The 27,380-nt window shown below is 40.0% G+C and overlaps 1 protein-coding gene across 1 annotated transcript in view; it reads left to right on the top strand.

Moving 5' to 3' along the window:
- The window catches only part of calcr (calcitonin receptor), a 103,101-nt gene that overhangs the window by 3,085 nt on the left and 72,636 nt on the right, over positions 1 to 27,380 (top strand). The window contains exons 2-6 of the mRNA XM_052016926.1: positions 943 to 1,030; positions 16,934 to 17,093; positions 17,186 to 17,296; positions 21,002 to 21,114; positions 24,978 to 25,069. Coding sequence (XP_051872886.1) covers positions 943 to 1,030; positions 16,934 to 17,093; positions 17,186 to 17,296; positions 21,002 to 21,114; positions 24,978 to 25,069 — 564 coding nt within the window. The remainder of the gene's footprint in view (positions 1 to 942; positions 1,031 to 16,933; positions 17,094 to 17,185; positions 17,297 to 21,001; positions 21,115 to 24,977; positions 25,070 to 27,380) is intronic.

Genomic DNA, 27,380 nt, shown 5'->3' with positions numbered 1-27,380 from the left:
AGTGAAATACATCTTTTGCGTAGTGATTTTGGGGGGGCAGCCTGCAAGCTAACCACTGTGCTACCATGCTGTGACTAACAGTGTTGCCCAGGTAAATAAAAACAGAACATATTTCAGATAAAGCACTGGAGTTCACTTTTAAACTGATAAAATTTAAATGCAGGCCAGTTACGTTAAAATTGTTCAGAAACTTAGCTGGATCAATTTAGAGAACATTCACATCTTTGGAATTCATTCCACAAACAGGAAACAGGGGCAAAAGGGAAGATGCAAATACCAAAATATTATATGAAAGCAGAATGTGCCGGAAATGATAATCAGGACAGATAGCATCTGTGGAGACAAACAACGTTTCTCAGATGAAATGAAACATTAACTTTAACCTGAAGCATTAACTCTCCACAGATGCTGTCTTTCCTTCATCTTGAAGCTGTTATTTCAGATTTTCAGCTTCTGCAATCTTCTGCTTTTTATCTACTAATAAGTTACTGGGACTAGCAGGCAGGCACCCTTCCACAGATGAGAGAAGTCAAAGGAGCAGCCTGATAGAACCTTTTAGAATTATAAAAGGGCTTGATAAAGTAAATGCAAAGAATATGTTTCAACGTGGATGGAAGCAAAACTAGACGTCAAACATATATGGTAGTCATTAACGAATCAATAAAGAATTCAGGATAAATGTCCTTTCCCTCAGAGTGGTTAGAATGTGGACCTCACTATCATGAGGAATAGTTGATGCAAATGGCATGCATGCATTTAGGGAGAAGTACTGACAAGCAAACGAAGAAGTCGAAGGAAGTGCAAAATGAGAGATGACTTGTGTGAGGCAGGAACTTGAGCATGTGCTTGTTGGGTCAAATGGGCTTTCTCTATCCTGTACATTTTATATAATTTTATGTAACTTACTGATACATTCATCTTCATTTTCTATTGCACTTGCAGAAAACGGATAGTTGGCACCAATCCTGTCGAAGCAACTATGGCAAGAATCCCCATACATATCTTCATGTTAACAGTGGCATTTACTTTGGTAAGTAAAGCAATGCCAAACTGTGTCAGCACCTCATTATCAACACACAGCATATTTACAAGGAAACATTCCCATCAAACCCAGAGAAATAGTTATCTTTGTCTGTTTTGTTTCTTATTTTTTTTCATCAGATTCTTCCTTATTGGCTTTACACAAATATGCAACTTCACGCTTTTCTCACTTGGTGGGAAACAAATCAAGCAAAGAAACAGATTCAAGCAATCTGCTGGAGGAACTCAGTGCATCGAGCAGCATCGATGCCGCTTGACCTGCTGAGTTCCTCCAGTAGATTGTTTGTTGTTCCAGATTTCAGCATCTGCACTCTTTTGTGTCTCCAAAGAATTGGCCTCAATAGGTTTCCATAAAAAAATTAAAGCCTTGTTATCATCTTTGTGCTCAGGTGACAGAGTCAGAATTGGTCTCATCTACTCCTTGTATGTAGAGTCAGAATCATACAGCACAGAAACAGGCCCTTTGGCCTGACATGTCCATGCCACCTTTGTACAGATACTAGTCCTATTTACCTGCATCATTTCTGCCGTGTCTGGACCTTCTTCACACTTTGCAGTCCACTTCCAAACACCCTGTGCTCCCTGCCTCACCCAGGGAACGATTCCTGTTGCGCATTCTGTTGATGTACAAAGGGATCTTGGGGTCCAAGTCCACAGGTCCCTGAAAGTGGCTGCACAAGTTGATAGGGTGGTAAAGAAGGCGTTGACTTTATTAGTCAAGGCATTGAGTTTAAGAGTCAGGAAGTTATGTTGCAGCTTTATAAAATTCTGATTAGGCCACATCTGGAGTATTGCATTCAATTCTGGTTGCCCCATTATAGGAAGGATGTGGCGGCTTTGGAGAGGGTGCAAAGGAAGTTTACCAGGGTGCTGCCTGGATTAGAGGGCATGTGCTATGAAGAGCGGTTGGACAAACTTGGGTTGTTTTCTCTGGAGTGGTGGAGGCTGAGAGGAGACCTGATAGACGTTTATAAGGGACATAGATAGAATAGACAGGCAGTATCTTTTTCCCAGGGTCAAAATGTCTAATACTAGAGGGCATGCATTTAAGGTGAGAGGGGGGTAAGTACAAAGGAAATGTGCAGGGCAAGTTTTGTTTTTACACAGAGAATGGTGGGTGCCCGGAATGCACTGCCGGGTGGTAGTGGAGGCAAATATGATAGAGGCATGTAAGAGGCTCTTAGATGAGATGAATATGCAAAGAATAGAGGGATATGGGCATGTTGGCAGAAGGGACTAGTTTAGTAGGCATTTAATTAATGGAATTAATTTGGCAATAACATCGTGGGCCGAATGGCCTGTTCCTGTGCTGTACTGTTCCATGTTAGTTGTCCCTTCGCACTGTCCATTCCTGCTCCTGGTTCACCCTACACGGTCCGCTAGGCCATCACCCTTTCAGGTCGGCTTGAGCTCCACCCTGCCGGGTCCGCACCCAGTTTGCCAGATGCACTCCAAGTCGTCCAGCCAGCTACGCTTCTCTTTGTCCCCTCCCCATCCCTCCTCCCCCTCCCCTCTCCGGTTCGCTTTCACTTAGCTCCGCCTTCTCAGCAGGTTGATGCTTCACCTTGCCCGGTGGGACGACTCATCCCCCTGCATCTCCTCTCATTGCCCGGCCCATTTTAAGTTGCCCCTTGGCACTGACCATCCCTTCTCCTGGTTCACCCTACCTGGTCCGCTCGGCCGTCTCCCTTTCAGGTCCGCTTGAATTCCGCTGGACCATCACCCGTTCAGGTCCGCTTCCGCTCCACCCTGGTGTATCCCTTCCAGGTCCGCTTCAGGCCCTGCCTCTCCCTTTCAGGTCGGCGCGCTGCACCCTGCCGGGCCCGCACCCAGTCGGCCAGGCACACTCCGCCGCCTCTGCACCTCTCCCCGCCGCCCGCTATCCCTCTGCCCTTCGTGCTTCACGCTTCCCATCGCCATCTCGGCCTGCTCCTGCTTCACCCTGCCTGGTACGCTGGCTTCTCACCCTGCACCTCTTCACATTGCCCGGCCCACTTCTGGTTGCCCCTTCATTCTGTTCGCCCTACACGGTCCGCTAGGCTATCACCCTTTCAGGTCCGCTTCAGCCCCACCCTGCCTCTTCCTTACAAGTCGGCTTGAGCTCACAAGGAAAGTGTCAGGTCACGATCATAGTTGACATTCACACATGTAGGTTTTAGTGGAGGAGTTTTACCAATTATGGAATAGGCTATGGGATGATTGAACAGGGCTCCATTTGTTATATGGCCCTGGTTCAGTCGATAGCACACTTGCCTCTGAAACAGAAGGTTGAAGGAAAATCTTAAAAAAAACTGGGTCAGGTTTCAAAGAAGGCAACATTAGTTTAATCCATAGATTCTCAAATTGGTGCTATTTTCATTGGAAAATTGCTAACTCTTTTGGATCATACTATTCCTGCAAGTTAGGTATGAGTTTATATCAATGAATAATGGGCTGCCTGTCAAAGACAAGTAGTCATACAGTGTGACTAATTGTAACACACATGGTAAACATTCCCTTTGGGAGCAGAAATTAGAAATACCAAATATATAGGCTCCTTTGATTAAACAAGTTACCCTCCCCCCTCTCACCAACAAAGGCTGGTATGAAGTTAGGAAGAAGAACATAAGACACATAACTGCTTCTCCTAGAATAAATAATGAAATGCAAAAGCAGGTATTTTCAATATTGTGCAAGTTCTGATTTATTATTATTTGCATTATCCATTTCTCAAGCTTTTACATTAAGATAATATTAAATAATTTCCTAAGGGCTCTGTGCGAAAGCTAGCACTGCACAAAACTAATGTGCTCATCAGGTAATGGCCAGTATTGTCTCCTTGCTGCTTCCACAGCAAGTAAAGTAAACAGCCTGATGAGATTATGCCCTAAAAATCACCATTAGCGCAGTCCTTCAGGGTTAACAAATGTTTCTGGTTGAATTCATTGCTGCTTATTTACCTCGATATTGCTGATTTCAGTATAAGGAGTAAAATTATTTGTCATAATGCCTACCTACTGAGGGAAGTAATGAAACAGAAATAATGCAAGGCAGAACAGCATTTTTGTCATTAAAGATTACATGTATGTACTTACTGTGAAGGGGATAGCAGCTCTGGGAGTTACTCAATTGCACACAGCTAATGGTCATAAAAAATATCTTACCAATTAGATGCTAGAATTGTTGATGCAGGGGAAAAAAAAGCAATTGCAAGTGCAGCTCCTCACCACACCAACAGCTGCAGTTGGTGAGCTGGAGTCGACAGCAGAGAGTGAAATGGATGAGAGCACTGATGGTGGTGGAAACTGCTGCTCGGTGTGCCACCAGAATTCCTGCTTCTCCTCAACATACAAAAATTCTGGGCTCATCAGCTCTCTGAGGGGAAGAACTTGTATGCGCACAGTTCCTGTCATGTATCAGTTAATCAGGCTTTAAGGACTTAGTCGTTAATGAATAACAACTGATGGAATTTGGGTGAGTTTCCAGGTTGGAAGTGAAAATGTAAGGCTTGAGGAAGTGTACAGAGGGTTGAAATGGTGTCAGTGGTGGGGAGGTGTTGCGTGAGGTGGGGGAGAAGGGGTGGTGGGAGGAGGGGAGGGGGAGGGCAGTCATAGAATCAGGCCATTTGGCCCACCAAGTCAGCACCAACCATCCAACACTCATGCAGAATAATCCCATTTTATTCTCTCCATATCCACTTAAACTCCCTCCAGATGCTACCACTCACTCACACTCTAGGGGCAATCTATAGAGGCCAATTAACCTACCAAAACACGTCTTTGGCACATGGGGGGAAACTAGAGCACCCAGAGGAAACCCACACGGTCCAGGGAAGATGTTGAAACACCTCATGGACCGTACCGGAGATCAGGATTGAACCTGAGTCACTGGAGCTTTGGGGTAGCAGCTCTACCAGCTGCACCATTGTGCTGGTGTTGTGTTGTTACACCACTGAGCTCAGGTCATTGAGGATTGTTCCTTTGGCATCCAGGCATTGTTATACCATTGGAGTCATGATAGTGAGGGTCAAACCTCTGGATTCAAGGCATTAAAGGTTGTACCGCTGATGGGGTCAAGACATTTAGCATAATGTCATTGAGGGTCAGATCACTGAGGGTCACAGGGCTGGATACTAGGGTTATCAAGACTTACAGAATTAGTAGTCAGGGCATGAAGTGTTAAGAGTATCAAAGGCCAGGACGTCAAGGATTGAAGACATGATATGATGGTGAAGGAAAGACTGAAGACTTAACATGACTGGGCTCCAGATGCGTTGGGTGGTAGCGGAGTAATCACCAGTGGCTCAGTGGCAGCAGGGGAGTGATCAGAGAAGAAATGTGGATAGGGTCAGGAGCTGGTCTGGTTAAGGCTTTGGAAAAGCATCTGTGGTCTTGAATGATATCAGCAGAGGTGGGGCATGGAAGGAGAGAACCTGTGGTCCTCAGATACACAAACTCCATTTAATGTTACTGAACATATCCAGTGGCCTCTATGTGTATGTGTCATAGAATCATAGAGTTGTACAGCATAGAAACAGGCCCTTTGGCCCATCATATCCATGCCAATCATGCCATCCATTATAATCCAACATAGAGTCAGTCATATGCATAGAGAATCCAGAACATGCTTTGCAAACTATGTTACTGAAACAAGAAGGCTTCAATAACATTCAGTGGTCTGGTTTTAGATTAAATCTCTTTGAGAATTGTAAAATTCAGCAAAATAGAATCTAGCTCAGGATCTTTACTGTTGACTTGTACAGAAGAAAGGAGCTTTGTTTCAAGGTCTTATCCAGAAGGCCAAAGGGTCAAAATCCATCTTGGGCCACATGCAATGAAAGTGCAAGAGAGTAGTGCATGCAAATGTGGTTCAGATCCTCTGAAGATGAGCAAACTGAATTTCGAAGGAAAGTTTGACACATGCACTGCTTGCATGTAATGGAGGATGGATTTATCTCCCTTGATCTCTTCATAACTTGAGAAGCTCATTACTTATGAAGAAACACATACATAAGTTATCTAACATTTGAGTAAAATACGGTCAATACAGTGATGGATCAATAATTGTTTATACTTCAGTCCACCACTGAGTGAATGGCAACTCCTGAGGTATCCACTAAAAATTCATTGCAGAACAGGGTCTGAACACAACAGCATACTGAATGTGTTGATGTGTTACTAGACATAAATCTGAAAGTATGCAGTCATTTGCGCATGGTCCACTAACAATAAAGGGATATCCATGATAATGCACATGGACATATCCGTACCTAAAGATAGGAAAAGAAATTGGATGCATTGAATTATGATTTATGCTGTAAAGAACAATGATAATGCAGAATAAAGTAGCAGCTGAGGGTGAGCATTGATGAAGGAGGGAAGTGTTACTGAAAGTTCCTTGGGTATAGATGTATAGTCTTTAAGTTAATGGATAGCAGCCAGAGGTCAAAAACATTGACCCAGAGATATGTTTGAACCCCCCCCCCCCCATAGAAGCTGGAGAATTTAAGCAATTAAATCAAATCTGGAAATAGTAAAAAAAACTAGTCTTTGGAATGTAAAGCATGGATTATCGCTAAAAATCTATCAGTTTCACTAATCTTCATTAGAGAAGGAAATCTTGCCCATTCTTACCCAGTCCAGCCTACACATGACTCCAGTCCCACAACAATGTTGTTGATTCTCAACTGCCTCCTTAGCTTCTAATTAGGGATGGACAGTAAGTGTCAGTACTGCCAGTGATGTCCACATCCTATGGACAAATACATTTTAAAAAAGTCCCTGTATAGTGTGATTTGCTGCAAGGATATTACTAACTTGAACTGAAATGATTATGAGGTTTTTTTCTGAAGAGGATATTTGTTGGTTTTGCAATCTCCTTAACGAAAGTTAAGGACAGAGCCATAGTAACACATAGATTTTGTGAAAGGCACAAATAGCCAAAGGCATCAACCCACAAGGTAATGGAATGATGTGACATATAATTTTTTACCAACAACAAGGTCACACAGATTTCCAGTGCTGGTTTTCATTTACCGTCAAATAAAGTGAGCTGGTTAGTTCTGCGCACCCATTAATTAGGCTGGTAGCTGTCCCTAACAACCTTGCAAAGCGCAGATGAGACACTTACCAGTTAATCAATAAATTGAGAGCAGGAAATTGAGGCTTGGGTTAATATTTTATTGCAATGTCAACAATAATTAAGAATTCCTATTGCAAAATGTGACTGCGTCTAGTTGTTATTTGTAGAGTTGGTTTCCTAGTTTCTTAGTTCATATCATTTAAAAGTGAATGATGTTTTCTTTACTTGATGTGATGTTGCTACAACACCAAGGCTCCTTACAGAATGCAACTGCTGATAATGTGTACATTTGCATTTTCATATGCCTCCTGCTTAAATTGTGAAAGACCTTTTGAGTAACGACATCTGACAACAGAACCTTGTTACAATTTTTTTAGGACAGGCAATATATTGCCAATATCAGGAATCTACACTTGGGGTCACTGCACAGAGTAGAAGACAGCATAGATCAGAATTTAAGCACCTCCTTATTTTTATTAAATCATAAAAGGCCCAGTGGGTGTTTGGTTTCAAAGAGCTATTTAGTTCGCCTCACTTGCCTGCTCTTTCCTCATATCCCTGCACCACTTTTTCTCCTTTAACTTTTTATCAACATGGAATCATAGAATTGTTACAGCACAGAAAGAGGTTATTTAAGCCACAAAGCTCAGACTTACTCTCTACAAGACCAATCCAGCCCTTCCCATTCCCCAGCATTTTCCATTAAGTCCGATATGTTTTTTCTAATTCCCTTTATTTAGCAGTGCATTCCAGATCTTTGGTGCTTGCTGTATGGAAAAGCTTTTCCTCGTATCACCTTTGGCTGTTTTGTCAATCACTTTCAATCCGTGTCTTCCAATTCTTGACTTTTCTACCAATGGAAGCAATTTCTCTTTACTTGCTTTGTCTAGCTCTTTCAGACTTCTTATAAGTGGTTCTTATATTGAATCACCTCTCAATTTCCCAGTTTCTTCAGGAAATCCACATAACTGAAGCCATCTTCTTTCTTTTTCAATCTTTTTATTAGTTTTCAAATTAATACAAATTAATATATCAATGTTTATACATGTAATACAAAGAGATCAGGAGAACAATCATGACATGGATAATCATAAAGAACAATAACGTCTAAAAAAATCTGTAGCTCCAATGATCTGTTAGTGAATGAATATAATATAAAAGAAAAAGATTTATTATAAAATATAAAAGAAAGAAAAAAAAATCCCCAAAACAATAAGAAAAATTATAAACAATATATCAAACTAAACTAAGCTAAAGAAAAAAAAATTTAAAAAAACAAAAAAAACTGGACTAAAATTTCTCGATAGAAACAGAGCAATATTATGTCGTCAACTCCGTTCATCTAAATTGAAAGGTTATTATAAGGGGATCTATATCCTGTGAAAATATTGAATAAATGGACTCCAAACTTCCTCAAATTTAAGCGAAGGATCAACAGTACCACTCCTAATTTTTTCCAAGTTTAAACATGATATCGTTTGAGAGAAGCCATCTATCCCTGGTATCATTCCAGTAAATCTCTTCTGCACCCTCTCTAATGTTTTTACATCCTTCCTAAAATGTGATGTCCTAGAGGTGACAGTGCTCCAGTTGCATTTGGAAAAGTGGTTATAGAAGTTCCTTTTCCTACCTCATGCCTCTAGTTACGAAGACTCTTTAACTATATTGTCAACCAGTACTGCTGCCATCAATCCAAAAGCACAAAACTGCAGATGTTGTAAATCTGAAATAAAGACAGAAAATGCTGGAAACACTCAGCAGGTCAGCCAGCATCTATGGAGTTAATATTTCAAGTTCTGTTTTTATGTCTGCCGCTTTCAATGATCTATGAACATTTACTCTCTTTCTATTTATGTCCTGTTTATTATATTGCATTTCCTTACTCTTCTGGTAAAAATGTATCACTTTGCTCATTCCTATATTAAATTTCACATGCCAGAAGTCTGCTTATTCTACACATCTGTCCAGAAGATCTTGAAGTATGTCACTCGCCCCTCTATAAAATGCATTTCTGAGTTGTGAAAAAAACCCTTGCATTACGAATCTCTGATACTTCTCCCAAGTCAATTTAATACTCACACTGCAACTGTCCCTTTTATTCAAAGGATTTTTCCTAATAACCCCATTTATCTGTCATTTATTAAACACCTTATGAAAGTCCATCTGCACAACATCGACTGCATTGTCCTCATCAACCCCTCGCTGTAAACCTCAACCAAGTTGGTTAAGCACCATTTGCCTTAAACAAATCTGTGCTGGCTTTCCCTTATTAATCCACACTTGATTTGCTCTCTATTATTTCTTGTGTCTTCCCTATGACCAAGGTTAAACTGATTGGTTACACTTCCTGGATTTTTCTAGGATCCTTTCCTGGAAAAGATTGTAATTTTTATAATTTTCCAGTCCTTTGACATTGATCCTGTATCTTTTTGGAGATTAAGTCCAGTATCTCTCAGTAGACTAGGATGTATCATATCCAGATATAGTGACATTAATCCTGTATCTTTTTGGAGATTAGGTCCAGTATCTCTCAGTAGACTAGGATGTATCATATCCAGATATAGTGACATTGATCCTGTATCTTTTTGGAGATTAGGTCCAGTATCTCTCAGTAGACTAGGATGTATCATATCCAGATATAGTGACATTTATAATTATACTTAGCCTTAACAGTTCCTCTTTTTCAACTCTCATCCTATCCTGTATCTTGATTACTTTGACTTTGGCAACACCTTCTTCCTCAGCAAAATCAGGTGAATCGTAAAAACCTTTGGATCCCCTGTTATGTTAGCTGTCAAAACTAATTTCATACTCTTTCTTTGCCCCACTTTTATTTTTTTTACTCTGATCATTCTATAATCAGCCAGCCTCTCACTTGTACTATCAACTCAACACCTTCCATATATTCCTTCCTGTATTTCATCTTGCTCTTCATCTCTTTATTATCATCCAGGAATCTCTGGCTTTGGTTCTCCCAGTGAAAGATATCCAATCTCTTTAAACACCATCCATTGTTCAGATTCAGCTTTGACTTCCAATCTTTCAGCGTGGCAACATGCATTTTCAACACACTCATGTTGGTTCAGTTTCAATTAAATAATTTTACTCTGGATCGCTCCTTGTCCCGTTCCATTGTTAATCTAACCTTACCCACAGATGTTTGCTGTCTTTAATCCATCTCTTTCTCCAGAACCATTTCCAACAATGCCCTATTCTGCACCGGAACAGAAATATGTTGAATAAGAAAGTTGTTCACAATACAATTAAGATAATCTTCCCCCTCTTTGCCCCTGACATTATTTAGACATCTGGATGTTAATCCACCTAAATCATCATAGATCATTTATCCAATATGACTATGTACAGGTCTTAGTAGCTTTTTAAAACCTCTATGAAAATTTTCTTTCACTAGAGACACAGAACATTTATGTCTCTTTTTAAAAGTCCAATTAACTAAAAGCACAAAATGCAGATGCCAAGTATTGTCATATACATAACAACACGTTTTTAGTTTTTTTTCCAGTAGATGATTTGTAAATATCAGTTATCAATAATTTTCACTTAGCTTTCATTTCTGATATATTTCTTGAAATTTCCAAACATTATGAGCCAGTTTCCCATAAGCATAATTGCAGAAACCACTTTTAGAGTGGAGTATTCCTCAACAGAATTCCCTAAGATGAAATACACAGTTCAAAAAGAGCATCCATAAATTATGGATGGAGCCATGCCATTTTTGTTACAATCAAAATTTTGCATTAGCATGCACAAGAAATAGGTGCGTGATTAATTTCAAAATGAGGAATATGATCACTTGCATTGTAAATTAGCATCACTGATCTTCAGCACAGCATAGAAATGTACCTTGAATATGTCTAATTTGAGTGCTGAAAAGTGTCCTTTCTAGTTAGGCAATCCAAAAGCAAAACACTGGGAATTTGAATAGTAAGTAGAAAATGCTAGAAGTGCACAATAGGTCAGTCAGCATCTGTGGAAAGAGAAACAATGTTGCAAGTGAAAGACCTTTTAGCTGGACTGTTTTGCTCCCTCTGCAAATGCTCCCTGAACTGCTGAGTATTTCCAGCAGTTTCTATTTTATTTCAAATTAAAAGGATATTTCTGATTGATTTTTGATTAGCCACAATTCATAGGGACTGAGAGAACTGTCAGGGGAAAACAATTCAAAATGGATATTGTCCTTAGATTAAACTCTCCTTTCTGCCACTGGGATAACATCAATGTTTATCATACAAGCTAATTTGTAGAACTGCTGATGATGGCTCTATTCCACAAAGTCAAGTCATGCTTATTGTCAGGTGCACAAATACAGTGAAGTACAGGCACATTTAAAAACTTGCTTGCAGCAGCATCACAAGCATATGGGTTCAGACAACACACAGAATATAAATTATACATAAATTATACTAGACAGTGGAAAAAAAAGGCTGTGCAAATAATGACACTAGTGCAAAAAAACTCACCATCAGAGACAAGTCCATGGTAGTGCAAGAGTGTTCCGTCGCTGAGGTAGTGATTAGGGTTGCACAGGTCTGTTCAAGAACCTGAGGGCTGTAGGAAAGTAGCTGTTCCTGAAACTGGTGGTGTGGCATCTCAGGCTTTTATACCTCCTGCCTGACGGTAACAGTGAGAAGAGGACATGACCCAGGCGGTCGGGGTCCTTGATGATAGCTGCCGCCTTCTTGAGGCAGCACCTCCTGTAATGCTGTCAGTGGTGGGCAGGGCTGTGCCTGTGATGGACCCGGCTATGTCCACTTCTCCCTGCAGCCTATTGCATTCCTGCCCGTTGGAATTGCCGCTAAATCAAGCTGTATCAAGGCTCTCACTATTGTCTTTTAAGTATGTGAAACATCAATGGCCAGAGTTTTAGTTAGTAATATAAAATAAAAGCATGCATTCTGTAAGTGAAGTCTGAAAGTTGCAGTCAGGTGTGGCAGCAGTTTGCTGATGGCATTCTGATGCTGAACTCTTCATGGAGTCTTGTGTGAGAGCTCAAAATAGTGGAATATCCTGAAATGCCAGGTTGGACAGGGTGCAGAAACAGTCTCCATTGGAGGGAAATATCAGTGAGGGACTTTAGTTAGTTTACATATTTTAATTGATTTAGTTTATTTAAGTGTTAAAGTAGATCTTTTTTGTTTAGAATTTTAGTGTTTTAATATCGTTTATGTTTGGAACAGTTTTTAATTACTTTCTGATGGTTTTGAAAAGCATTCAGTGTTTCAGAAGCTTTGACTTGCAAAAAATGTTTTCAACTCATTTGAGGGTGAGAGTTATTCAAGCACCGTGCTACGGAAGGCCATGTTACTACACAAGGTCTTGCTGTTGAGAACTGGGTAGACTTCGGAGAGTAGGTTGATCCTGCTCAAACTACACAAAACTAGCAGCGAACACAGTCAGCTTACTGGTAACCCAAATCTTGTTTTGTCTGTTAACACGTAGCCTGTTATGTCATAACAGTAGCCTGTTATGTTTTTCTCTATTGAGAAGGCAACATTATTAATAAGATAAGATAAGATATCTTTATTAGTCACATGTACATCGAAACACACAGTGAAATGCATCTTTTGCGTAGAGTGTTCTGAGGGCAGCCCGCAAGTGTCGCCACGCTTCCGGCACCAACATAGCACGCCCACAGCTTCCTTACCCCTACGTCTTTGGAATGTGGGAGGAAACCGGAGCACCCGGAGGAAACCTACGCAGTCACGGGGAGAATGTTCAAACTCCTTACAGACAGTGGTACATGATCTTCAAGAATGAAGGCCCAGGATTGAAATAATAATAAAAAAAATTATTCCCTGAACCTCATGTTCTCTAGTGGTCATTAGCTTGTTCATATGTCCTTTTTAAATTAATATTCTTTCCATTTCTCTGTTTCTCATCTCCTGGATTTGCTTGAACTTGTTTATTGTACTTGGCTGCAGATACATTCTTCTTTATTTTGTCAACGTGGCCAGTTTCACATGTAAATCTTGCACCATAAACTAGCTCAGTCTTTCCTTGACCTGATGCTTGCATGTGTTGACATCTGGCAGGAGCCATCCAGTTGGAATTGAGACATTCTGTACTCATCCAGGTTATAGAATTTAAATGGATAGTGTCAGATGTGTCTTGGCTGCGCACACTATGGAGGAGGATGTCACATTCAAGACCTCTGGCTTCACTGGAAACTAGAAAGCCTCTCGGTGGCAAATCTCTGATTATGGATTTGCAATGTGAACAGGAAAACAACTTGTCAAAGGAGAAATACGTAAACAGAAGTACATACTTGCTATAATTTATGGACTTTGTAGCTAAGCACAAATGAAAACAGAGAACACAGCAGATTCTTTTGCTTACTTTTCAAATTTAGGGAAATTTTACATCCATTTTCATTGCAGCTCTAATTGCTCTAATTCATTCTTCTGTCCATCAGATGACAAATCTTCGCAATGCATTTTTAAAGGCAGGTTTGTTATTGATCCAACAATTTAATTCATAAATATAAAGGTGAACAGCTCTCTTGTGAAGCAGAGGTCTTTTACAGTATTTATTTATTTTACTCTTTCATTCATTTATGATAGCATATCCTGCTCCTCTTCTCACTCAGCATCGATTGTAAACTTTGATCTATGATTACATATGCAAGGTGCTACTGTTAGGCTGAATAGCCAAGATGTTTATTAGAAAAGACAGGCAATTTAGCAATACACAGCTGGTGCACAACTAACAGCTCTATAAAAGAGCAGGTAAGCCAGTAATTTCTATCAAATTTAGTGTATTATTACTGAGCATATGAAATACTTAAGATGAAATTAATATCCTACAAATTGTCATAAATAACAAAAATTTACATAAATATATCAAGAATGATTCATTCAAAATAGCATACAGCAGGAGTGATTTACTACTAGAATTCATGAAGCTATTTGACATCCATAGGGACTATTAAAATATTAACCTTCTTCTAACTTAATGGTTCAATTTCAGCAGCACAAAATTAGAACATTGGTACCTTGAGCCTGCTTTGCTGTTCAATCAGGTGACAGCAGATCTTCACCTCAATACATTCCTGCACCTTCCCAGTATATCCAAAAATATTTAATAAACTCAAACATGACTCTTTTATCACCCTCAGGAAGAAATAATCCAAGCTCTTTCTTCCAACTCTGGGGGAAGTAGGCCTTGTCAGTTTGGTTTCTCCTCATCCCAGTAATGTCCAGTGAACCTTTGTTGTATTCCCTCAGAGGACAGTGTACTCTCCCTTATGTAAAGAGGCCAGAATGATGCATTTATACTCCAGGTGTGACCTCACCAAAGCCCTATAAAATTGCAGTAAGACTGCGTTATACTTTGTCTTATTATCCAGTTCCTTTGCAATAAACAGTAATATGTCACTTGCTTTCCTAATTGCATATTGGATTTGTACAATAATGTCAGAATCAGAATCAGAATCAGGTTTATTATCACTGACATATGTCATGAATTTTGCAGCAGTACAGTACAAGACATAAAAATTACTATGAGTTACAAAAATAAATGAATAGTGCAAAAAAAAGGAATAATGAGGTAGTGTTCATGGGTTCATGGACCGTTCAGAAATCTGATGGTGAAGGGGAAGAAGCTGTTCCTGAAATGTTGAGTGTGGGTCTTCAGGCTCCTATACCTCCTCCCCGATGGTAGTAACATGAAGAGGGTGTATCCAGGATGGTGAGGGGCCTTAGTAATGGATGCCACCTTCTTGAGGTTCTGTCTCTTGCAGATGTCCTTGATGGTGAGGAGAGTTGTGTCCATGATAGAGCTGGCTGAGTCTACAACCCTCTGCAGCCTCTTTCGGTCCTGCGCATTGTAGCCTCCATACCAGGTGGTGATGGAACCAGTCAGAATGCTCTCCACTGTACATCTGTAGAAACCTGCAGGACTCTTTGGTGACATACCAAATCTCCTCACACTCTTAATGAAGTAGAGCCGCTGACGTGCCTTCTTTGTGATTGTATCAATGTGTTGGGCCCAAGATGGATCCTGAGATGTTGTCGCCCAGGAACTTGAAGCTTCTCACCCTTTCCACCAGTGACCCCTCAATGAGGACTGGTGTGTGTTCTCCCGACTTCCCTTTCCTGAAGCCCACAATCAATTCCTTGGTCTTGCTGGTGCTGAGTGCGAGGTTATTGTTGTGACACCGTTCTATCAGCTGATCTATGTCAGCGAGGAAGAGATGTTACTACCGATCTGCACTGACTGTGGTCTCCCGATAAGGAAGTCAAGGATCCAGTTGCAGAGGGAGGTACAGAGGCTCAGGTTTTGAAGCTTGTTTATTAGTACTGAGGTGATGATGGTGTTGAATGCCAAACTGTAATCAATAAACAGCAGTCTGATGTATGTTTTGCTGTTGTCTAGGTGCTCCGAAGCCTAGTAGAGAGCCAGTGAGATTGCATCCGCTGTAGATGCTGTTTACGTTTCTAGGATTTAAGAACGTACAGATTGTTCTGAATACTGACATTTCAGAACCTTCACCTTTTAAAGTATATTCTGCTTTTCTATATTTTTCACCTCTGTCCAATTTATTATAATTTTCCAAGATCATTGTGACCTTTTTTGCATTATAACTGTTTTAATATATTAATGACATCTATGGTTGGCCACTGGGAATGCATTGCAACAGTTTGTTGCTCTTCTCATCTTCTAAATGGACACCTTGCTGACATTGTGAGACCTGACTGGGCAGCTTCAGAACTGACTTCAGACTGAACAAAAGAGACGGTGTGTGGTAGAGCAGAGACCAGGAGACTCTGATTAACACAAGTGCCAGGCCAGCTGAAAGTGGGTGGTGGTCTAGAGCATACAAGAGGTTTTTCTGGGGAGGCATAAACAAGAGGATACAAAAGAAATCTGATATGAGAGAAGAGAGGGAGAGGGAGAGGGAGAGGGAGAGAGAGAGAGAGAGGGAGAGGGAGCGAGGGAGAGAGAGGGAGAGAGGGAGAGAGAGAGAGAGAGAGGGAGAGGGAGAGGGAGAGGGAGAGGGAGAGAGGGAGAGAGGGAGAGAGAGAGAGAGGGAGAGGGAGAGAGAGAGGGAGAGAGAGAGGGAGAGGGAGAGGGAGAGGGAGAGGGAGAGAGAGAGAGAGAGAGAGAGAGAGAGAGAGAGAATATCTTTGAATGCTGGAACGGCTGGTCATCTGAAACTATGGAATTCACTGTTGAGCCAGCAAGATTGTAATATGCTAAGTTAGAAAATTAAGAGTTACTTTGGGCTTATTTGGAACAGCTTAAGAGCTTTAAAAGAGGGGGAGTGGGATGGACTGTTCAAGTGACAGACAACTTAAAACTCAGGATTGTAGTTGCAGATTGAATAGAAACGTTCTGCAAAACAGTCATCCAATCTGCTGTTGTTTCCCCTTTGTAGAGGGGATCATACCCTGAGCATGGAATGCAGAAAATGAAATGAAAGAGGAGCAAGTAATCATTGCTTTATTTGTTTCACCTGCTACTTCCAGTTTGTTTTAGATTTCCAGCTTCTGCAGTATTTTGCTTATGAATTATTGCAATAAGTATGTTTTTGTACTTTTAATGAACCATTAATTAGTTGAACTTAAATATTTCAAAGCATATAGACAAACAGTGCAAGGCTATTAATGTGTTTAATGTGTATTCTAGGAGTCAAAGGAATATTATTGCTGCAGTGTTAGCAGAGTTACTATGGTCAATGTTGAATAGTAAACTCATTTTGACTTGTAGCTTGCTCAGTTTTAAATAAATTTGATTAGTTTTAGGACTGCAGATGGAATGCATCTTAGGCAGATAAGTTTTGAACATGAAGCATCTTCTCTTTACCTCACAGAGAATTACGCCAAGCCTTGCATCGACTGAGAATTATGACGAATTTATAACTGAGCCTCCATCTGTGGAAACTGCTCAAAATCTGATAAAGCAGAAGATAATGGATGCACAGTTTAAGTGTTATGAAAAAATGGTCAGGGATTCTTCATATAATAAACCAGGTAACCGACAACAAGCTAGAATAACTCTTTTTTTTGTTAATGTGGTTACTTAAATAATATTAGATATTAAACTATGCTTTCTGACATCACAGGCCTGTATTGTAATAGAACCTGGGACGGATGGTTATGTTGGGATGATACACCAGCAGGAACGTTAAGCATGCAGAATTGTCCAAGCTACTTCAATGATTTTGACGAAACTGGTAAGAGACTCATATCTTCACAAAATTTCTACAGCACATAGGAATTCTACTTCTGTTCCCCTAATCCAGTTTACAGAAGTATTTAGTATCTCAAACATAATATTATGTCCCTATTCTCTAAGACATTAGAAAAGAAGAACAAATTATGACAAGAAATACCATTCACCAAGACTTCAGACAATGGGCAGATAGTCTACACTTGCAACCATATTTCCATTTCTAGTCACCATTTTATGAAGTGAGGATTGGACTAATGTTCGTTTCCCATCAAGCAGATTGAAATTTTTCGGTGGTTATTTTGAGAACATCAGTAAACTTTATATTAAATTCCTCTCCCTGCACTTTAATTACTTTGTTAAAATAATTCATGCAAGGAATGAGATTGAAATCACAGGCACTGAGTCATTGTCTGAGAGGAAATTCCCGGTTGGCCTTATGCAAGTAAGGTCTAGACTTGGCTATCAATATAAGGGACAATGCGGAGTCCACCAGTGGTAATTTTGACTGGTTATAAAGGATTCTAATTTTCATCTCTCTTCCCTGTGTCAATGTGTTTGTTATGGAGGGGTAGTTTGCTCCTTGGAATAAAAGAGGAGAATGTTTATACAAAGGGAATTAAATAATTTTGAAAGGAGATTGTTTTATTGAATGGAGGGTGGGGCTAGAAAAAGCAATATCTCTGTAAATAAAAGGGGATAGTCAGGGAATTTCTCAGCACAGATAGAGGCTTGAAATTGCTCCTATGAACTGTGAAAAAAAGGAATGTGGAGCAGTATGTCTGTTTGAAAGGAAGAGTAAAAGGTAGCAGTTAAAATGGCTTTTGGGAAATTGATGGCTAAGAAGTATTTCATAGGAATATGAAATACTTGAAACAGAAATTTAATATAAAATTGTTCCTATCCAGTTTTGATCCAAATCCAACACAATTAATCACCACCAATAAATCAGTCTCTCAGCCCCTCAAGTCCCACTTGGCCATCAGTCCTGTACTCACTGCCTCATGAAGTTACATTGTCTGCTCCTGCAACCCAAAGACTGAAACTCAAATCCTTCATGGCTCTGCTTTCCTTGTCTCTCTAATGGTCTGTCCAGCGTTACAACAGAAAATGGTGTGGGAGCTCCCTGCCCCTCCAACATCTGGCCTGTTTTACAACCACAGCCCACCTCACCACCATTTGCTTTACCCAGCATTACCCAGTTCCCAGTGGCATCTGAGACCACAGCATTCCAGCTCCCACCCATGGATTTTCCTTCCTAACCTTCCTTGCCCCTCTGCCACCCTCTCCTCCTTTAAGGTACAATTTGTAGTTCAACTCTTTAAGATAAGAGATAAGAGAGAAGATATCTTTATTAGTCACATGTACATCAAAACACAGAGTGAAATGCATCTTTTGCATAGAGTGTTCTTGGAGCAGCCCACAAGTGTCACCACACTTCCGGTGCCAACATAGCATGCCCACAACTTAATCAAGCTCTTTCCAATGATATTAGCTTTGGCTCACGATTTATTCTAGTACGAGTACACTTCTGAGAGGCAACTTACACCTTCTTCTCTGTTAATCACGCTCTATAAATGAAAGTGTTTGTTCAGGTTTTATTAATGCACACAGTAAAAGTCTTCCCCTCTCTCTTGGGGGATCTTGGAATGCATTTACACAAATTGCTGAAGATAGCAGGATAGGTAGATAAGGCGGTTAAGATGACACACAAGATATTTGTCTTTATGAACCAGACACAGAATGTAAGAGCAGGGTGATCTTGTTACAACTGTATAAAATCTCCACCACACCACAGCTAGAATTAATGCAATATGGAAAGGTTGTGAGAATTTATGAGAGTGTTTCTAGAACTGGAAAAGTATAGTTGGAAGGAAAGACTAACTAAATTTTCTGTTTCAAAAGAGATTGAGGGGAGATTCAATTCAGGTGTATAGAATTAAGAGAGCCCTATATAGTATGAAAAGAAATGACCTTTTCCCCATGGCAGAGAGGTCGGTAACTAATTAATTGGTGGAAGTGTTAAAGTGGAAATGAGAGAAAAAAAATACTCAATGACTGGTGCAGGATTGGAACTGAGAGAGTGGTGGAGCTGGTTGAGGTAAAAGCCCTCCCCTCAATTAAACAATACTTGGATGAGCATTTGAAGGCCCATAATCTGAAGAGTTTTGGATTAGGGACTGGAGAGTGAGATTAACCTAAAGTTCAGTTTCAGACAAATATGGATGATGGACCAAATAGCCTCCTCCTGCATCATAAAGTTATATGATTCTATGATCCTCTCTGGTGCAAAATTCCTAGTCTACACACACATTTGGTAATTGGAGGTAGGTCTTACAAAAGACAGCTGGATCTGACTATGTAAAATCACTAAATTTTTTTTAAGTGAATGAATGATTCAATTAGCATTGAAGTGCATTTGACCTACGAGCTAAAGTACAGTAAAAAATTGGGATTGCATAATATTCCAATTTGCTCTTCTGGGAGTTAAACATATCTAGTAAGAGGAGTGCATGAATAATTCACACTTCACATTTATGTATATGTTAATTAGATCGATGATCTCTCTCTCTCTCTCTCTCTCTCTCTCTCTCTCTCTCTCTCTATCATGTCAAATCCGCATTAATTTCCCTGAAGATACTGAGCACTATTATTCACTATTATTACTGTACAAATAAAAAACTGAAAATATAAGAAAAACAGAGATAAATACAACCCAAGATAATCTTCAATAGCTCAACATTCTTGGTCCCACTTAATGTTAGAGACCCTTTGATTTTGTGTGTGTGTGTGTGTGTGTGTGTGTGTGTGTGTGTGTGTGTGTGTGTGTATGTGTGTGTTTAGCATTATTTGCAAGTTAATAGTGTGAATTAACAGTGTTTTTTGTTTGGCAAGTTTTTCTTTTTCTTGTTGAAACCACCTGCTGTATAAACAGGAAAATTTTAAAAGAGTAGTCAAGCAGTTAGACTGATTAGGGACCGAGGGAATATTCCTAGAGGGGCAATGGGTTAAGTGATGGGAAAAGCAGATGCTGACAATGCAACATAAGGAATGAGGAAATAGTGATGTCAAAGGGGGCTAAGACAAAAGGGAGATACTTAAAAGATTGGCCAAAGAATAGTCTCTGGATGGAATCCATCTGAGGTTACTAAGGAATGAAATTTTGCAGGCTCTTGCCACAATTTTCCAATCCTCGCTAGACATTAAGGATTGGAGGTGGGGCACAGGACTGGAGAATTTCAAAAGCTGTATCACAGTTTAAAAAAGAGAAGGATAAAGCTGGTGACAGTAGGTCAGGCAGCTGAACATAGGAGGTGGGGAAATGTTCTGGTTGAGATATTTACCTTTTGACTATGAGTGCTAAACATGAATGCATCACCCAGTAGTTGTCCCCACCTTCACATCCACCTTCAGCTATAGTAACTTCAATAGGTAATTAAATAGTGACCTGACATAATAAAACATGCCTGCCCTGTAGTTATAAAGTTCGGATGCAATCAGCTCCACTTAAAGCAAAGTTGCTTCAGTTAGCTATTCTAGTTATTCTGGTTTAATTCCAACTTCCCATTCTATTGTGTATTTGAAGTGCCTAATTCAAATCATTGGGTAATTCTGTTTCCTTTATGTTAAACCAACCTTGACTCATTTGATTTAGCTATTGTTTGTAAAATTAAGCAATTACTGAAACAATTTTTTATCTTCTCACAAGAAAAAGCTACAAAATACTGTGATGAAACTGGGAACTGGTTTAAACATCCTGAAACCAATCGAACTTGGTCCAACTATACGTTTTGTAATAAATTTTCAGATTATAAACGAAAGGTAGGTATCACTTGTTCATCCTCCATGTACCTGAAATGTTTGGTGTAAAGAAAAGTTGGTTGGATTTACTTTATATGTTGTATTAAATCACGCTGCAATTCTGCTTGGGGGGAACATTGGGGCTGAGTAGGTGTGTAGGGCTTAGGAAGTCTGCTGGGACATACATGCTTTGAGTAGCAAAACATAGAAACATAGACAATAGGAGTAGGAGTAGGCCATTCATCCCGACAGACCTGTTCTGTCGTTCCATACAACCATGGCTGATCCTTTATCTCAATACCACATTCCTGCACTACCCCATGTCTCGTGATACCTTTTGCATCCAGAAATTTTATCCATCTTCTTCTCTAAAATATTCTGTGACTCACCTCCACTGCCCTCTGTGGTAGCAAATTCCACAGGTTCACCACCCTCTGAATGAAGACATTTCTGCTGTCAGAGTCTTGTAAATTTCAATTGGATCCCCTCTCATTCTTCTCAACTCTAGTGAATACAAATTTAATTGAGTTAATCTATCCTGATATGATAATCCCTACATCCCAGGAATCAGGCCGGTGACCCTTCACTACACTCTCTCTGTGCCAAAACTGCACACAATACTCCAAGGATGATCTGACCAACGCCTGTATGATTATTGCAAGGCATCCTTGTTCCTTAACTCAAGTCCTCTCGCTAGGAAGGCCAACATACCATTCGCCTTCTTAACTGCTTGTTGCACCTACATGTTTGCTTTCAGTGACTGGTTGACAAACACACCCACATCCCTTTATACATCAACACTTCTCAAACATTTAAATAAAGTGCCACCTTTCTGCTTTTTGTATTGAAGTTGATAACTTCACATTTATCCATGTTTATCCATGCATCTAGATCAGAGACAGAGAGGCGTTGGTAGGTAAGGTACAATTCAGGAGCACACACCACTCAAGTACTTGGCTGAGGAGAGAGAAGAAACTAAAAATCAATCCCAATAAGCTATACTCTTATTCCCTTATACTCTTAAAAAGAGCATGTGGAGATAGCGACCATAACTCCTTGACCTTTAACATAAGCCTTGGAGAGGGATAGGAGCAGACCATATGGGAAAGTATTTAACTGGGAGAGGGGGAATTATGATGCTATAAGGCAGGAACTTGAGAGCGTAAACTGGGAACAGATGTTCTTGGGGAGGTGCACAGCGGAAATGTGGAGGTTGTTTAGGGAGTACTTGCATGGGTGTCTGGATGAGTTTGTCCCATTGAGGCAGGGTGAGGATGGTAGAGTGAAGGAACTGTGGTTGACATGAGATGTAGAATATCTTGTCAAGAGGAAGAAAGAAGCTTACATAAGGTTTAGAAAGCATGAATCAGACAGGGCTCTAGAGAGTTACAAGGTAGCTTAAGAATGGACTTAGGAGAGCTAGAAGGGGGCATGAGAAGTCCTTGGTGAGTAGGATCAAGGAAAACCCCAAGGCGTCCTACATGTACGTGAAGAATAAAAGGATGACTAGAGTGAGGGTAGGACCGATCAGGGATAAAAGAGGAAACATGTGCCTGGAGTCGGAAGAGGTAGGGGAAGTCCTTAAAGAATACTTTGCTTCAGTATTCACCAGAGAGAAAGACCTTGATGTTTGTGAGGATGGTGTACAACAGACTGATATGCTAGGGCATGTTGATGTGAGGGAAGAGGATGTGCTGGAGCTATTGAAAAACATTAGGATAGATAAGTCACTGGGGCCGGACGGGATATATCCAAGGTCATTACGGGAAGCTAGGGAAGAGATTGCTGCACCTTTGGCAATGATCTTTGCATCCTCACTGGCCACAGGAGTAGTGCCAGATGATTGGAGGGTGGAAAATGTTGTTCCTTTTTTAAGAGAGGGATAACCCTGGGAATTACAGACCAGTGAGTCTTACTTCAGTGGTGGACAACTTACTGAGGAAGATTCTTAGAGGCAGGATTTATGCGCATTTAGAGAAGCATAGGGTGATTAGGGACAGTCAGCATGGCTTTGTGAGGGGCAGGTCATGCCTCACGAGCTTGATTGAATTCCTTGAGGATGTAACAAAGCACATTGATAAAGGTAGAGCAGTGGATGTGGTGCACATAGATTTTACTAAGGCGTTTGATAAGTTTGCTCATGGAAGGCTTATTCAGAAAGTCAAGAGGCATGGAATCCAGGGAAAATTGGCTGTGTGGATTCAGAATTGGCTCACCCATAGAAGATAGAGGGTGGTGGTAGATGGAGTGTATTCTGCCTGGAGGTCAGTCACCAGTGATGTTCTGCGGGGATCTGTTCTGGGACCCCTGCTCTTTGTGATTTTTATGAATGACTTGGATGAGGATGTGGAAGGGTGGGTTAGTAAGTTTGCTGATGATACAAAGGTTGGTGGTGTTGTGCATAGTTTAGAAGTTTGCTATAGATTACAACAGGATATTGATAGAATGCAGAGCTGGGCTGAGAAATGGAAGATGGAGTTCAACTCAAATAAGTGTGAAGTGATACACTTCGGGAGATCAAATTTGAAGGCAGAATACAAGGTTAATGGCAGGACTCTTAGCAGTGTGGAGGAACAGAGGGATCTTGGGGTCCACGTCCAGAGATCCCTCAAGGTTGCCACGCAGATCGATAGGGTTGTAAGAAGGCGTATGGAGTGTTGGCCTTCATTAGTCGGGGGATTGAGTTCAAGAGCCGCGAGGTGATGTTGCAGCTCTGTAGAACTCTGGTCAGACCACACTTAGAGTATTGTGTTCAGTTCTGGTCGCTTCATTGTAGGAAGGATGTGGAAGCTTTAGAGAGGGTGCAGAGGAGGTTTACCAGGATGCTGCCTGGATTGGAGAGCATGTCTTATGAGGATAGGTTGAGCGAGCTAAGGCTTTTCTCTTTGGAGAGAAGGAGGATGAGAGGTGACTTGATAGAGGTTTACAAGATGATAAGAGGCATAGATCGAGTGGACAGTCAGAGACTTTTTCCCAGGGCAACAACGGCTAACACGAGGGGACATAATTTTAAGGTGATTGGAGGAAGGTTTAAGGGGGATGTCAGGTGTATGTTTTTTTAGACAGAGAGTGGTGGGAGTGTGGAACACACTGCCGGCAGATGTTGTGGAGGCAGATACATTAGGAACATTTAAGAGACCCTTAGATAGACACATGAATGATAGAAAAATCGGGGGCTATATGGGAGGGAAGAGCCAGCTAGATCTTAGAGCAGGATAAAATGTCAGCACAACATTGTGGGCCAAAGGGCCTGTACTGTGCTGTGGTGTTCTATGGTTCTATGATTTACATGTGGTCATTTATCTCTTGTTGAGGTTTTACTTAATGGGCCTCTTTTGACATTTACCTTCTATTTCTTTCACACTTTATTTCTCCATTAACATGGGATGCAATATTAATCAGCCCCATTGTTATCTCAGCTCCTTGCTTTTGTGGCGCCTTTAATTTTAATATCACCAACTTTGTTCATTTGACACATACAAATAGCATAAGGTATGACTACTTTCCTGTGACACACAGAACAGAAGTCAGCTGTCCTTTTAACAAAATACAAAATGCAATTTTAGAAAAAAAGAGTAATCAAACAAAATCTTGTAAGTGAAAAGTGCTTGAAAGAACATTTTAGCACTTCATGTTCACAAAGAACCTACACAACCATGTATGTGATATTAAAAGTAGATAAATATTCTCAGCAAATCTCAAGATTTTTGAAAATTAAAACATACATACAATCAACAGTTTTATCTTTTCTGATGCCTTTTAGTAAACCAGATTATGTTCATTTACAAAAGTAATTCAAAAATTACAGAAACTTTAAAAAGTGACTTTGATCATGGAATTACATGATGTTTCCTTTGTAAGGAATTTTTTTTTGCCCTTACCAGATGGCACATATCCTTTACTACATGGCTGTTGTGGGTCACACTCTGTCAATTATATCGTTATTGATTTCCTTGGTCATCTTCTTCTATTTCAAGTAAGTACCATTTAGTCAATTTTTCATCTACGTAGGAAAAAATATTTTTTAAACCAGCTTCTGCTGGTTACATTAAATAAATGACAAAAGGTTATAAAGTGATATTGATCTGCATAAACTGTGAGGGTCTCTAGGCTCATTTTTCTGGGTGAGTTACAGAACAATTTGGCTTTAACTCCGGCAGAAAAACTTGAGCAAAGCTGCCCAGGCTCCTGCTTACTCAGAACAGCCCAGTTTCCCAGAGGAAACAGGAAGGAAGCCTTTTGTTACTTTATACGAATTGCCTAAACCATGACATAAAAGGTCAACCTAAACATACAAAAAATGAAATAGTCCAGGAATGGAACAGATACCTTTTATAATATTTGTCCCCAAAAGTATATCATAGAAGGAGGACATTTGGTCCATTTGCCTGGAGTTAACTGGGTCTCATTCCCCAGTTTTCTCCCTGTGGCCCTACATTATTTTGCATGAAATGCTTAACTTGTTCTTTCTCAAAATTGCTTCCATCACTTCTTGTGAATTACAGATCATGACAACCCATGAAATGTTTTCCTCTTGACAGCAGTTGTTCTTTTACCAATTATTTTAATCTATGTCCTTTGATTCTGGTCTCCACTCCCTTCCCACTACTCCCCGCAGCCCCTAGGATCAGCAACCCCAAATCCCTCCAGTTGATAATCCATTACAGGTTCACCCCTTCTTATCGGCCCAATAATCCCATTAGATCTTTACACTTTTCCAATTATGGCTCCTACAGCTTTGTCCAGGTTTCAGCTGACAAGCCCTAAACCCTTGAATTACATTCCAAAACCTCTCTGGTACTTCAATTCCTTCTCATTCAGAATCAGATTTATTATCACTGACTTATAGGATGTTAAATTTGTTGTTTTGTAGCAGCAGTACAGTGCAAAGACATAAGATTACTATACATTACAAAATTAAGTAAATATTGCAAAAAATAAGGAATAACAAGGTAGTGTTCATGGGCTCATGGACCATTCTTAAAACCTCTTTGACTGATCATTTGGCGATCCGCTCTAAAATCTCTCTGCATGGCTCAGCCAATCGGCTGCATAAACAGAAAATGCAAGATAACCTGAAAAGTGATTCTGGCCAGGAATGCCAAACCACGGACACATTACATCAATGTGTCCATTACAGTCTGTTGCAGGAAGCGAGTCATTGCTCCACCAAATATTTCAGGATGTCCTTGGGTGGATTGATAGACTGGACATCTGATGGGAAAGTGAGGAGTGGCTTAGCATCAGGCACAATAGGAATAGTTGTCATCTTAATATAAGTTATAAAATTAATTTGGTGTGATACATTATAAGACTTTTCATTTCTCTCTGTGGGATGACAGAGACTTTAAATCTCAGCAATAAAAAAAACTATATCTGCACAGAATCCTCTTGCACATGGTTTTGTCAGTGTTACAAAGTTAACAATATTCTGTTTAATACTTGACCAAAGTCAACATAAAAATCTGCCAAGATAATCCACCACACTAACATTGCATGGGGTGATATGTATTTAAAGATTCTGTGAAGTTTCCATTTATAATTATCCAATAAACACTCACATTTGCCAACAAAATGGACAGAAACTCTGAAGTGAAATATGAATCTTGTGGATCTGATGAAAGGCACAAAATATTACTGCACATCTGAAAAAATATGTACTGGTTCATGCTGGGATCCTTTGTTAAACAATCAATGTGCATGTTACTGTTTGCTGGATGTTTAATGTCCCAAGGCAGTCTTCAAACATTTAAACATAGCATGGACTTCTCTTTATGCGTTGTTTATTTAATCACTTCCATACGTTTTGAGCAGAATTCTGCACAAAGATATTGATATAAGTTTTAAATACACAAAAACTGACAATATAGAATAAAGAATAGCAACTTATCATCCAAATTCCTTTTGAGACCTTTTCCTCCTTGAATGACATAATGTGTAATATTTGCTACCCAGAGGAATATTATCAGAATCAAAAAATACGCAGAAAGATTCTTTCATCTGTCGGTTTTGCACCAGCTTTTACCCCTAAAGAGGCTGATACTTTAATGAAAAAAGTCAATTGAAAGTTATCAGCCCAATGGATCGGATGAGAATTACATCTATAATTAAACAGCAATAATATTGAAGCTCTGGAAGCAAAATGGCTAGGAATTTTTCTTAATTATGAGATTGTCCAGGCAAACATAAAAGATTGAAGAATTTTAGATGTATTTTACACTAAGTATGAGTTGAGCTTCTGCAATCTTTAATGCTAACTTGATAAGTATTGAGCCGGAACCTGGTCC

Source organism: Pristis pectinata, chromosome 5, assembly GCF_009764475.1.
Source record: "Pristis pectinata isolate sPriPec2 chromosome 5, sPriPec2.1.pri, whole genome shotgun sequence".
NCBI lineage: Eukaryota > Metazoa > Chordata > Chondrichthyes > Rhinopristiformes > Pristidae > Pristis > Pristis pectinata.
Note: the sequence above shows the minus strand (reverse complement) of the source record. Positions and strands in the feature narration are given on the sequence as shown.